This window comes from Perca flavescens, chromosome 9, assembly GCF_004354835.1.
Source record: "Perca flavescens isolate YP-PL-M2 chromosome 9, PFLA_1.0, whole genome shotgun sequence".
In the NCBI taxonomy this organism is placed as follows: Eukaryota; Metazoa; Chordata; class Actinopteri; order Perciformes; family Percidae; genus Perca; species Perca flavescens.
Window position 1 is genome coordinate 32050811 of NC_041339.1, and position 12921 is coordinate 32063731.

General features: G+C 40.1%; 1 protein-coding gene across 1 annotated transcript in view; it reads left to right on the forward strand.

Moving 5' to 3' along the window:
• Window positions 1-2699: 2699 nt before the first annotated feature.
• LOC114561944 (BMP/retinoic acid-inducible neural-specific protein 3) overlaps window positions 2700-12921 on the forward strand; it is a 31094-nt gene continuing 20872 nt past the window's right edge. The window contains exons 1-3 of the mRNA XM_028588118.1: window positions 2700-2784; window positions 3594-3784; window positions 6571-6755. Coding sequence (XP_028443919.1) covers window positions 2783-2784; window positions 3594-3784; window positions 6571-6755 — 378 coding nt within the window. The 5' untranslated portion in view covers window positions 2700-2782. The remainder of the gene's footprint in view (window positions 2785-3593; window positions 3785-6570; window positions 6756-12921) is intronic.

Here is a 12921-nt window from a genome sequence, read left to right on the forward strand (position 1 = left end):
GATGTGGTGTGGCCCTGTTTGGTTTCCAGTCATTTTACAGAATTATGAAGCAGTCTTACCATAACTTGCGGGCTTTTTATAAACCAGAGGATCAGACTTTAACCCTGCAGAATGCCTTTGTTTTTCACAAAGAATAATGACATTGAGGCTGATCTAAACAATAGTGTATGTGGGCACTGTAATTGTCCATGTGATATATAATATCACATAGAACCCATGTACAGTATGCCATTTTATTGGAACTTCACTTGGTGCTTAAACAAATCGAAAAATCTAATTAGAAGCCATATTGTTATTGTTATTACCGCCAAGAAGATTATGTTTTCGGTTTGTTTGTCAGCATGGTTACGCTAAAACTCCTGGCCCATGAAATCATGAAATTTGGGTGAAAGGTATAGCATGGGGAATGGAACAACCCCTTTAATTTTGGAGAGGATCCGAATCACAGGGCGGATACACAAATCATTTTTATAATTATTAACAATGCGAGATAGGGCATTTGGTTGGCGGAGGTCTGGGCTCTCACACTGCCCTTCTAGTTTTATAGTAGTGTTTCAAAACGTTTGAAGTAAATTACAAGAGGCTACTTTGTCCGGAAAGGCAGTTTTACATTTTCAGATGGCTTTTGTAAAAATGTATTTTGTGTTATTAAAATATACAATGATGTGTCGTGTGAGTGTCGTTTTGTTTTCAAGACAATTTCCCTGTTAACATGCCTCAGGAGATAACATTAGCAGTAGCAGACATTTACGGAGCACGCTCAGTCACATACTGTACTGAACAGACACAATCTGCAGTGCTATGCTCGGTAGCGTGTCTCGACTGCATCAGCAGGTTATTCGCTGGGTTGATTCCCTGATTTGTTATGTTGGACGTCCTCAGGCTGCCTGTACGCTGTGATGGATCTGAGACGTGCTGTGATGGACAGGTAGCAGCGTACAACTCCCCCCTGCTCTGATCACGGCTCCTTTAGCTCCTGCAGCTCCAGCTCGCTCAGAGGGGAGTTTGGCGTGGTGTGGGTGTGGGGGGGCGTAGATGTGCAGCGTCTCTGCTTCACAGAGCTGCAGGTGAAATAAACCTGTGTGTGTGTGTGTGTCTGTGATAGGTTATTTCAGTCAATAAGGATCTCACTGAGAGGAGTTAAGGGTGAAATAAACCTGCAGTCTTCCTGCAGTGTGTGTTTGTGAGTGGCATGCAGAAGGTGAGGTTACGTTGTGCGTGTGCGTACGTGTGTGTGTGTGTGTGTGCTGTATCCGCCAGCTTAGCCGTGGCACCAATCATAAATGTCCATCAGCGAGCAGCACGGCGAGGCATTGTGTCGACTTTTGAACGCAGTTAAGTTCTCTCCCTTTCTCTCTGCGCTGCTCCCTTCTTTAGCTCGTTATGAAGAAACACAGATATGAAACGGGCCTTAATGAGCTGTTTTCTGTTTGTATTTTTCTCAGGGGGGTCATTGTTATTGGTGAGAAATTGATTGGCAGCTACACCCGCGCCCATGAGGGCTCTGCGATATTCTGGGCGATAGCAGAGCAAGGACAGCTTTGTTTAGATGTTGGCAGCTGCAGGCTGCGTGAATACATGTGTGTGGGCAAGAGTGTCTTTGCATGAGGGAGTTGGTGTGTGTCTGTAGGGTGTTGGGGGTTGTATATATGTTAGAGAGAGAGAAAGACATCAGGAAACCCAAAGTTCCTATTTGCTACTTTGCAAACGGAGGACGAGCAAGCAGTGCTGGAAGACAAAAATGCTGTAAACAGTCTGTCATTTTGTGCAGTCCTGTCTGTTGCAGAAGCAAAATGTTTGAATGGGATTCTGCTAGGGGTTGGTGATATAGATAAAGTGATGCTGATGTTATTGAAAATCTCTGATAAATTGCACAGTTTGTTCAAATCAATTAAGGCTCCACATAGATTAATCAACGAGATGGGAATGTCTGTTTTTGGCTAATCCAGTGAATAAAATAGCTGACAAATGTAAAGTCACTTCACATTGAAGCAAAAATACAACCTAATGTAACAATATATAGCCTATTTAACCGCCACCCATCAATAAACCCACAGATAATTATAACCCACCTGCAATGCTTTTTTTTACGCCACAGGATGGTTCAGTCTCAGTGCCCCTCAATCCTGTTTCCAGCAGCAGCAGCCAGACAGACAAAGCTAGCGACTAGCTGGTTAAGCAGCTAAAAGCCAGATATTTTTCTCAGGACTTGGTGGAGACCAAATTAGAGCTTAAAGGTGAGTAAATATTGGACTTTCACTCGTATAGAAGACGAAAACACAACTCCAAATGAATGGTGAATGTCATTTTTTCACTAGTGTCCCAACATTGATGAATGCAGTTAAGATTGGATATAAATTGTAGAGTAAAATATTGTCTTTGTCTCAGTTCATAGGCCATTGTCATATTAACCAATAAATTGTAGAACTGGGAGGTGGCTGCCAATTTGTCTTGTTACAGCATCCTCCAGACTGCATCTTCGCATTATCAAAAAGATGAAATGGTTGAGTATGAAACAAATTATTTGTTGATTTTCTCCAAAATAACTGTAATTAAGTGAAAACTTAGTATTTGCCTGAGTCTTCTCACATGTGGGGTTGTCTGAGTCATGGCTATTGTTCAGCTTACATTGAAGATGTTCCTTCCTCTCTGTATTTAATTCTCACAATGACATTACAATATTTTTTTTGTTTTGCTTTAGATGTGTCTTGGTTGGAGGTGGGAGTGGAGAAGGTGGTGAAGAAGATATTCTTTTTTCGAATTTTCACTCTTCTTACTTATAATGTAATATTCTTTAAATAGACCTTCCCAGTACTTCATCTGAACAAGCAGGGTAGATGTAGAATTTTGAGGAGAGATACGTTAATCAGAAGAGATATGGTTTTTGTTGCAGCCACTCTCTGACATAACACGGTGTACTTTTACATGTAAATCTTGCCTTTACAAAGCAAAAACACATTCAAAGGCAAATTCATTCAAGTGCATGTCCGATTTCATTTGTGTCAACCACTGACCCACCAGTGAATGAAAGGTCTACCATTTCTCTAGAACCATGTTTATTACCAGCTGCGTTTGGATAGCGCTAATCTATGCATCAAGCAGCAGCAATCAGTCTGCAATTGGTAGATAAAGGCAGCTGGCATGCTCCAAGGCCAGGCTGAGTATCAAACGACTTCAGTTGAAGCCTGTTACCAACAAAAGAGGCCCTGAAAGCAGCAAGACTCCATCCGTGATTATAGCGCGTCCAACTACAGCGCCTCCGAACCAGATGAGAAAAGATTACGCTATTATTTAAAATTGGTGGAGACTCAATCTTTTTTCCTCTTATACATTGTTTACGGTTCGCCAGGAAAAGATCTGAATATGAGCCTCCATGTGAGGGGCAAGCTGTGTTTCGTTCACCCAACAGTGGGTCATATTTTCCTGATTTTCAAGAAGCAGAAAACAATAGAATTGGTGCATTCAGTCTTTGAATTGTCCATATGTCTTGCTTCTGTTGGACCCTTGTCCTTTTCTCGAATGTGCCTGCATGTAGCATTCATGTGTTGTGTGTCTTTTGCGTGCTCTTAGCGTGTGTTTCTGTGACATTGCAGGGAGTTTGGCCGCTGGAAGGTGAACAGCGTGGCCCTGGAGAGACAAGAGAACAATGGCTTTCCTTTGCCGCTGGACCCGGAGTTCCTCCAGACCATTAGGCAGCTGGGAAGAAGGCCCAGTCTCAGTGCCATCACTGACAACATTATCAAGAAATACGGAACCCACTTCCTGCTCTCTGCAACACTGGGAGGTAAATACAGTAGACGGGCTGTGATTCTCTTTGTTTTTATTGACCTACCTTAACACAAGGGGCAAAGCCCAAGATTAACATGTGGCCCTATTCCAAACAGGAAACCTTCCAGGAACCTTTTTAAGGCTTGTGAAACTTTACCAGTATTTCAACCTGAGCAACCAGGGTCTAAATTCAGTAGTGAGTGAAACAAAATGTAATTATACTGTATTTGATAATTGTTTTAAACACTCACTAGAACTTTACTACTTTGGAGGACTCTGAACGTCTCCTTTCCAACAGCTATTCATACATCACAGTCATGCAAGCAGTAAATTACAAAGAACTACGCGATGAATCTGCATCAAAGAAAGCTTATACTTTCCATTATCGCTCTAATTAACCCATTATTTGTTCACATGTGGTGGAAACCGTTAAATAGGAAAAGGTTAAAGGGACTTTTTTTTTCCTGTTCCGAATATATTCAACCACAGTGTCCTAAGTTGGTACCATGTCATCAACATCTTTCTCTGCTTGTCCATCATTGTTGCTGTAGACCAGTGTTTCTCAAATAGGGGTACTGCAGGGGGTACATGAGATATTTAATAAAATGTTTAATAGTTACAAGGCTGTTGTCCAGAACATTGTTCCTCTTCATGTAGACATTTGTTTTTCCTACCAAAAATGTGACATTTGTGTCCCCTTCTTTGGACCTATTCTTGCCTTCCCTCCTTCTACTGTCCATCTACTTATTACAAGTTTCTCACTTGTTTCTTCTTATGTCACTGTTTTTGAAGTTTGTGATACTATTGTGACCTAAACTTGCCTTCCTTCGTTCTTTTTCCAAGTTTTTGTCTTTTTTACAGTTTTTGTCTGTTTTTCTCATTAGCATTTAAAAGTTTTTTTCAGTTCCAAGGCTGTTGTTTAGTAAATCTATCGCTGACAGCGCTGTACTGTTCCTCTTTATATACACTTTTTTTTCTACCAAAAATGAATAGAACTGGTCAGGGGGTACTTGGCTTAAAGAAACAATTCAGAAGAAAAGTTTGAGAACCACTGCTGTAGACCATCAGCTATCAAATGAAGGAGAATTGCCATACAAGAGTGATCTTTTAAAAAGGAGTAGCACTTAAACATATTTGAAACTCTAAAGCTTCTTGTGTGCTCAAATAACTAAGTGTGTGACAAAATATTGTCTCAGCTGTGACTGTTGGATTGTTTTGTGGTTGTTTAAGCTCATATTGTCTGATTCAACATGTACAATGGAGTTTGGAGTTGTTAAACAAAAGAATCCCCAGTTTCCCTAACAATGGATGTGAGTTAGCCAGAGTACTGTGCAGCAAAGCTCCCGTGGCTATCTGCTGCACCATCCCCTTCCAGCTCCTCTGCTGGCTCTTTTCATCGTGTGTCTCTTGTGCATAAACTCTCAAATCCATGATGAGTACCAACAGTATTTAAAATAGACGGAAAAGACAATCACGTTTGTGTGTTGCAAACAAAAAGAAAAAAGTACAGGAGCTAAAGCATGGCCTGATATTACCTACAGCTGAGGCTTTCAAAGTAGGAGGTGGGGCTCCCAGGAGGGCTCCAAACTGTTTAAGGGGGGGAGGCTCTGTGAAAGGAAGTGAAAAAAATATATCACATTAGTTATGACATTACTTGTCAAAAGAATATCATATAGAATAGCCTAAATGTTTGATTTGGTTAAAGATATAGTTCAGACATACAGTAGTATTTGAGAATGTTATATTTTGTCTCACTTTCCCAGAGTCAGAAACTAATAAGCGCCTGAGCACAGTCTTTTTATATATTTGGTGTACTTTGAAGTTGTGTCAAACAGAAATATTAGGCTATCTTGGCTCAATTGTTGAGTGTCTATGGGATCAAATAACATAATCATGATGGGCTTTTCCCATCCCATAGGCATCCAGGAATTGAGCGAAACTAAGCAAGTAAACTAAGCTTTGTCTGAGAGAAGGCCCACAGTCTTACACTTTGAAAACCCCCGACACAGTGGCAAGGACCATATAGGTAGTTTGTATCTAAGCAGTATGCAAGTGTTTTAAAGTTACTTTCAGTAGCATATTTTAGCATTAATATTTCTTGAAATAAAATATGAAGTTACCAAAGGAAGTTGTTTTTTTTTATAGAAGAAATGTGTCAAAATAAAGAAGCTTTTTGCAATGCAATTAAGACTATTACACCATATTATTTCTGTAACTTTATTTGTATTGGAAACACATGTTTTTTTTATTTTTTTTAACTATTTCAGGACATGTACAAAGTGAGTTATTAAAATTGAGAGTTTTTTTTCACATTTTGGTGGAGACAAGCGCTAACCTTTATCTACACTGTATCCCCAGTGGAAATGTACTTTGTTAGTTCTAAAGTCTTTCCAAATTAAAACCAAATTCCCCATTAAAACTAATGCTGTTAGAAAAGGATTTTTCCATTGATCTTTCACTCTTTCCACCGTTTGTCAATACTCTGTGCTCTGAAAGCTTTGGCTCTGTTCATATTAAAAGACTTGGTGTTTCATAAAGCATCTCAATTTGTGCACTATACTGTAGCCACAGACTTATCACAATAACACAATGTAGACCACAGTATAAAATGACCAGAGACAGCTAAGTTTCTAATTAGCTTTCCACCTTTACCATGTTTATCTGCCTATATAATTAGCACAGACAGGTGTTAATGGGTTAATGTTTATCATTCCACCACTGAGAATAGTGTGTGTGCATGTTCACAGGGAATGAGTCATTAATGAAGTGTGTGTATGTGTCTGTGTGTGTACGTATTCTTAGGGGAAGAGTCATTAATGATCTTTGTGGACAAGCGGAAGTTGAGTCGGACGGCTGAAGTGAGTGAATCCAATGGCACAGCTGTGACTCTGGAAGCTCTGCACCAGCTGGCTGCCTCCTACTTTATTGACAGGGAGAGCACCCTGCACAAGCTGCACCACATCCAGATCGCCTCCACTGCCATCAAGGTAAAAGCTTGCTGCTCTGAGTCAAACAATTGCAATAAAAAAAACAACCGCTTCTCACTCACAACTTGTAAAATACTGACACTTGCTCAGTGGCTCTCAGAAAAAAAATGTGCATCTAAATGGAACGCACCGCAGCAGCTGTAACTGTAAGATGACGTAGTATTAAGAGCGACCACGGTAGCGAGTAGTATGAAAGACCGAAAATCTGCGTAAGAAGGTTGGTTGGGGTGGTCGATGGGTTCAAACAACACAGGACTTTCAGCCAAGAGACCTGCGTGTCACTGGGAAAAAAAACTTAAATTTTGTAACCCCAACCATGATCTTTTCCTAAACCTATTTGTCCCATTTTTGTGCCGCATGTCATATAAACGTACGTCCCAACCCAGAGCATCAAAAATTGACGCCAGGAGTCTCGACCAAGCGCGTCTAAATATGACGCCAAAGGGCTACAGGCGAGGTCCGAGAGGGTCAAATAGTGACGCCAAGACTCCCGACCCCGAGCGTCAAAAAGTTGCGCCAAGAGGCCCTACCAAGTGCGTCTAAATATGACGCTAAAGAAGGCTTTTGCTTTTTGACGCGATGGCAGAAAAAATTGTGTTGAAAAAGCAGGTCCATATTTGCCAGAGCTTTAAATTGTCCCTATTTTTGGATTCTTTTTCATGAATGGTTACAGCCATTACATTGTGACATTGTTCAGATTAGATATTGTTTTAGTGGATAATTGTAGTTTTAAAGCTTTGTTAATTGTTCTGAGAGAAGCTATTCACACTTAAGCCAAAGATTTATCATATTGTCTTTTTTTTGTGGACTATAGTAGGTGATAACATATTTTTACAGTAAATACAAAACGTAATTATTGCTGTTTATGTGCTTGTTGTGGTTTTGCTATAATAATGGTGCTTGTGCTCCCTGTTGGGTATAAGTGTTTGAACAAATTAAGAAAATCACACTCTACTCTGGACAGTACTTGCAAAGTACTTACCAATTACTGTATGCAGTTGGTGACCCATCAACAGGCCCTCATTGGCCTACTCTGCCCTGCTTCATATGCAGAATATCATAATGCACATCATTAAAACATAATTTTAAAGGACATAAAGCAGACCAAACCCTATATGGAATGATGAACTTCAGCTGCTGTTCTTACCATTTTTAATTAATTCACTTCATAGTGAATGCACTTTTAAGACCTCACCTAATGTTCTAGCCAAAAACCCAGTGGCAGTAGTGATAGTTTCCTAGGTTACCTCCGGTGACTTCAGGAGCAGTACTCCTCCAAATACATATTTACACAGTGCCATTAACGCTGAGGAGAGCTCTATTACCATATTTGCTTCACATTAGATCTGAAAACTGCAAAATATGTCTTAAAACAGTGGATCCAAATTTTTCTTTAAAGCAACCCCCCACTCTTTATGCTAAGCTTACCAGGTTTATATTTACCATACAGACATGAGATGGTATCAAGCCTCTCATCTTACTCTCTGCAAGAAATCACATAAGCGTATTGTCCTGTCACACTATTTCTGTTAGCTAAACATTTAATAAAGTATCGTAAATGGCTAAATGCTAAAATACATGACATCATGCACTGATTATGTTTTATTTTTATTTTTTTTTTTTCTTTAGTTGCTTAAAGCACCCAATATATGTGTTGGCTACAGATGTTTTTGTCTCAGGATGTTTCCTGAGGCTATGTTTAGACGGAAACGATCTGAGGAGAAAATGCAAAAGTGGCGTTGCGTTATCACTTATTATTCCGCGTTTAGACAAGTGTTTTGGGGGGGAAATCTGAGTGCATATGGTGACGCAAAAGTGTGTGAAAATCGATGAAGTTTGCACACCAGGCGGCTAGGTGGTAGTGTGAAGCACTGCCACACAAAACCACCAAGTCCGCGTGCCTGCGTAGAACCTTCCTTCTACTTCTCTCCCTAGTAGTGCAAAACCAAAACATGGCGAGGCGAACAACAAAAGCTGATCATTTTGTCTGGACAGACGAGGAGGTGGCACAACAGTTTGTGGACTGGGAGTCCTGCCAGTCAAAATATATTGACATATGGACCGAATTTCTTCAGCAGTATCCTGTACCTGGAGGGACGTCATATCAACACGAGAAAGACGCTATCTGTAAAAGTCAGATATCATCAAAGCTGAAAGCTGTCCGGACCAAGTATAGGCAGGCTGTGGATACCCAACGGCGGAGTGGCCATGGGGGAGTAATCACTCTATATTTTGATTTATGTAACGAAATATGGGGTGGGTCGCCAGCCACCACAACAATAGAGGCTGCAGACGTTTGCACGGGAAAGTGACGCTGGAGCGTTTTTAAGATTTCCACTTTTTTGCGTTTTTAAGCCCCAAAAACGCTGTCGCCGTCTAAACGAAAGGCACATCTGATAAAACAGGGCCTGAGCTTACTTGGTACCATTGATGAAATAGATAGTTTTAGATTTAGTTGTTTTTGCTAACAAGTCGTCCAAATTAAATGACAAAAATACGTTGCTTGTCTATACGCTCCGGAAAGGCACATACAAGCGTTTTCTTTCTACTCACTATCGACAGGAAAGCATTGTTTGTCAGCGCCTTCCAAAACCATAAAAAATCACTGTTTGATAAATCCAACCGAAAAACTGCTTGGTTAACGTTGGGGAATTATCATGATTTGGGTTCAAATTACTTCATTAAGCCATTAAACCAGTGTTGACTGTCGATAATAGACAAGGAACAATCAGACTTTTTTTTTTTCGTTTGTGGGCATCTCTTCCCTGCAGATGACACATTCTAGGGTGATACAACCATTATGCAAATGTGACTGCGACGAGCAAACCATCCCATGAACAAGACACTTCACAGTGACAAGTCTTTCTGTTGCTTGCTCTTAAAGTTGCTGTTTTAGTTTCTGTGCACCTGGAAAACGTTCTTGCCGGGAAATAAGTTTTTTACTATGAGAATCGCCGACCGTGAATGAGCTGTCGTCGCCAGTCTTAGATGCAGCATAATTGCAGTGTACTTATGAATTTAAATGAGATTTGAATGTGTATTGTTTTTCATTTTGATACTTTCTAAAATGTAATATAAAAATGAGAATGCCACCATGTTTTTTGATGCGGTGAAGCATTATTTAAAAGTAACCGTCCCTTTGTAGGTTACTATCTTACAGCTGGCTTATTTGTTTGACGTATTAGGATTTTACTTGGAAATTTGACATGCAGTTACAAAATATTGTAACCAATGCTCATTCCGCAAAAGAGCTGCGCGTGTGATAGAGACCCATACTTAACTCAAAAAGATCTCTATCCTGACATGAGAAAATGTCTTAATACCAATCAATATACAGTCCCACTTTTCAGATCCCCTGCACTATTATAAAATAAACGCTTTGATATGGAAAACAATTGATAATGTAAGGACTTGGTAGCTATGATGAGCCAAACATGTAGCTGAAAAATGGAACTGAAAGTCAAACATTCCTTTTAGTACAATAACTTTACTAGCCTATATAATTAATAGGGCTAGGATGATTTGATTCTTTCACAATATATGGGTGCAGATTTGATCTGTATTGCGATTTTCATTTATTGCGATTCTAGAAGTATTGTGATTCAAAGGTATTGAGTATTGAGTAATTATTTAGCTGGGTGGCATTGTATGCACTCTACAGTGCTTTAAATCTGACTATAGAGTAAACATGTACACTCAATGAGAGCGAGCTGTACAGTTTACTTCGCTCTTTGCTCTTTCATTTGTGGACAGGCTCGTATATGGAGCAGCATGTTATGCATTTCAAGATATGCTTATGATGTAAATATCACTTTGCATCTTCTACTGCTTAATACCTTCAGGGTGTGTTCATTCATCACTATGTCAGTTGTTATCAGGCAGAATGAATTGAATCGGCTGAGTTTGCCCTTCGCACCGCAGACTGAATTCTCTTTGCTTTCTGAGGAATGCGTTACCTCACATCGCTTTAATGTGTTTACACTCACTTGTGGTAAAAAACAGATTAACATCATGGAATGCATGTACTATCAGCAACCTGCAAACACACCCACATCTGAGACACTGTCAGCTTCTTCAGTCTTTTTGTGCTGTCTGCTGTGATTTCACAAGCCTCTGCAGTGGTAGTTTTGAGATTGGATGTACCATACCCAAACACATCTCGCCTGACTAATAGATCCCCATTTATTATGATTTTTCTTTAGATCTGTGGTGGGACCTGTTTTGTCTTTACTGCTGGTGTCTTTTGGTAAAACCAGCAAGTCCTTCAACTCATAGGACCACATAGGTCATTTGTTTCTAGCCTCTAATACGACCCGCAGTAGCATTTCCTAAAATAGCACCCCCACTGGTGGCAGCAGATCAACACATGCTCATATCTAAACATAAGTACCCAGTTTGGTTATGTTGCGGCAACAAAACTACTTGGTTAGGTTTAGAAAAAGAAAGTGGTTTGGTTTAATATAAGTATGTTTGTAATTGTACTTATGTACGTACAGTAAGTGGGTTAAGGTTAGGTTTGGGGTTTAATGTCATTGGTTAATATTTATTTTGCCTGCCGATCCAGGTGTGATGATGGAAGTAATAAAGACTGGAGCAGACATCAGGGTTGGTGGTGCCGGTGGTAAGGTCTCACCTCCCACCCGGGTTCAATAGGAAAAGAAAGTTGTTTGGTTTAAAATAAGTATGTTCGTAATTTTACTTACGTATGTACATTAAGTGGTTTAGGGTTAGGGGTTAGGATTAGGTAACTAAGTTAACTTACGTACGTTAGGTAAAATAAGCCAACATTAACATTTGTTTTCACACAGGACCCAAACAGCGGTCCTCCTGGTAAAAGTCACATGTTAGTTTGACCCATCCACTCCGAACTCCTCCCTACACGGAATATGAACACAGACTTTAAGTACAAATGGATTTGTGATACGAAAAAAAAAAAAAAAGGACATCCTTACATTAGAAAAGCTAGCACGTTTGGCACATGTTTTGCATTGTTTATTGGTGACTGAATTGATTATCAAATTTATTTTGTTACTATTATTATGATATTATTAGTAGTAGTAGTATTTGTTACCCAACGGTGCATACCAAAACAATCTTAATAAGATAAAGTGAATATGGGTGTTACAGCAGGATTTCTACAAAGTGTTTTGTCCTCCACACATGTTGCTAAGCTTGTAGTGTGCAAGACTTGTTTTGAAATGGCTTGCGGGCAATTGCATCCACCTCATTTGGTCAAATATTCAACTGGGTAGCTTGATTTCATATCATACATGAAATGTGAAAATACTAAGTAAAACTGGCCTCCCCTTCACACCCCTAATAATATTCTGTGATGCAAGCTCACCATTTTCTATTAATGTACATGCCTAGACTGTACATAGTACATTATGCAGTCATCAGCGAGTAGGGAGCTCTAACACAGAACTCCATTGGAAGAGCAGAAACATCATGGTCTATACCCCTTATTCTGTGTAGCTGCAGCTAAAGCGCTAAATTGCTTGCCTTTTTCTGAGCTGCAGCCCATTTTTCATTCACTCGTCCTTAGTGATGCCCTGCTATACAGTCCATCAGAGATAAAACTTTACATTCTCTAAAGTGAATTGGCAAGAGGACGTTGAGCTGATTTGGCAGCCGCCACTGAAGCAAAGTGCTGCTAAAAACCACTGATTGAGATGAATAGAGAAAGAGCCCTCTAGGGTACGTTTGTTTGTAAGGCATTTTCAGGTGACTGATGTAAAATATTCAGAAAGTCAGCAGCCTTTAATTCCAAACATGGGTTTTTACTTCACCCCAATGAAGATGGATGCCAAAACAAAGCTGCCTCTAAGAAGAACACTGGCCCCCTGGTTTTAAGAGATAACATATTTTAAATGGTAGAAATGCCTGGTCTTAAGGCCAGAAAGCACTGAGTGAAGCAGCCAGGGGCGTCAGACTGGGGGGAAAAACGGGACTGACTAACCAGGGCCCTCATGTGAGGAGGGCCCAAAAAGATTCTAGAATGAATAGCTGTATTGTAGGATGTATGTAGGAGCCAGAATTTTGTGCTACGCCCCTGGCAGCAGGACTGGAAAATAATCACAGACGGGAAAAATAAGATGGTAGTGCAGGAAAAAAAAAAAAAAGTCTACTGCTACACAGTGTGATGAATCAGCCCCTCCATTTCAGT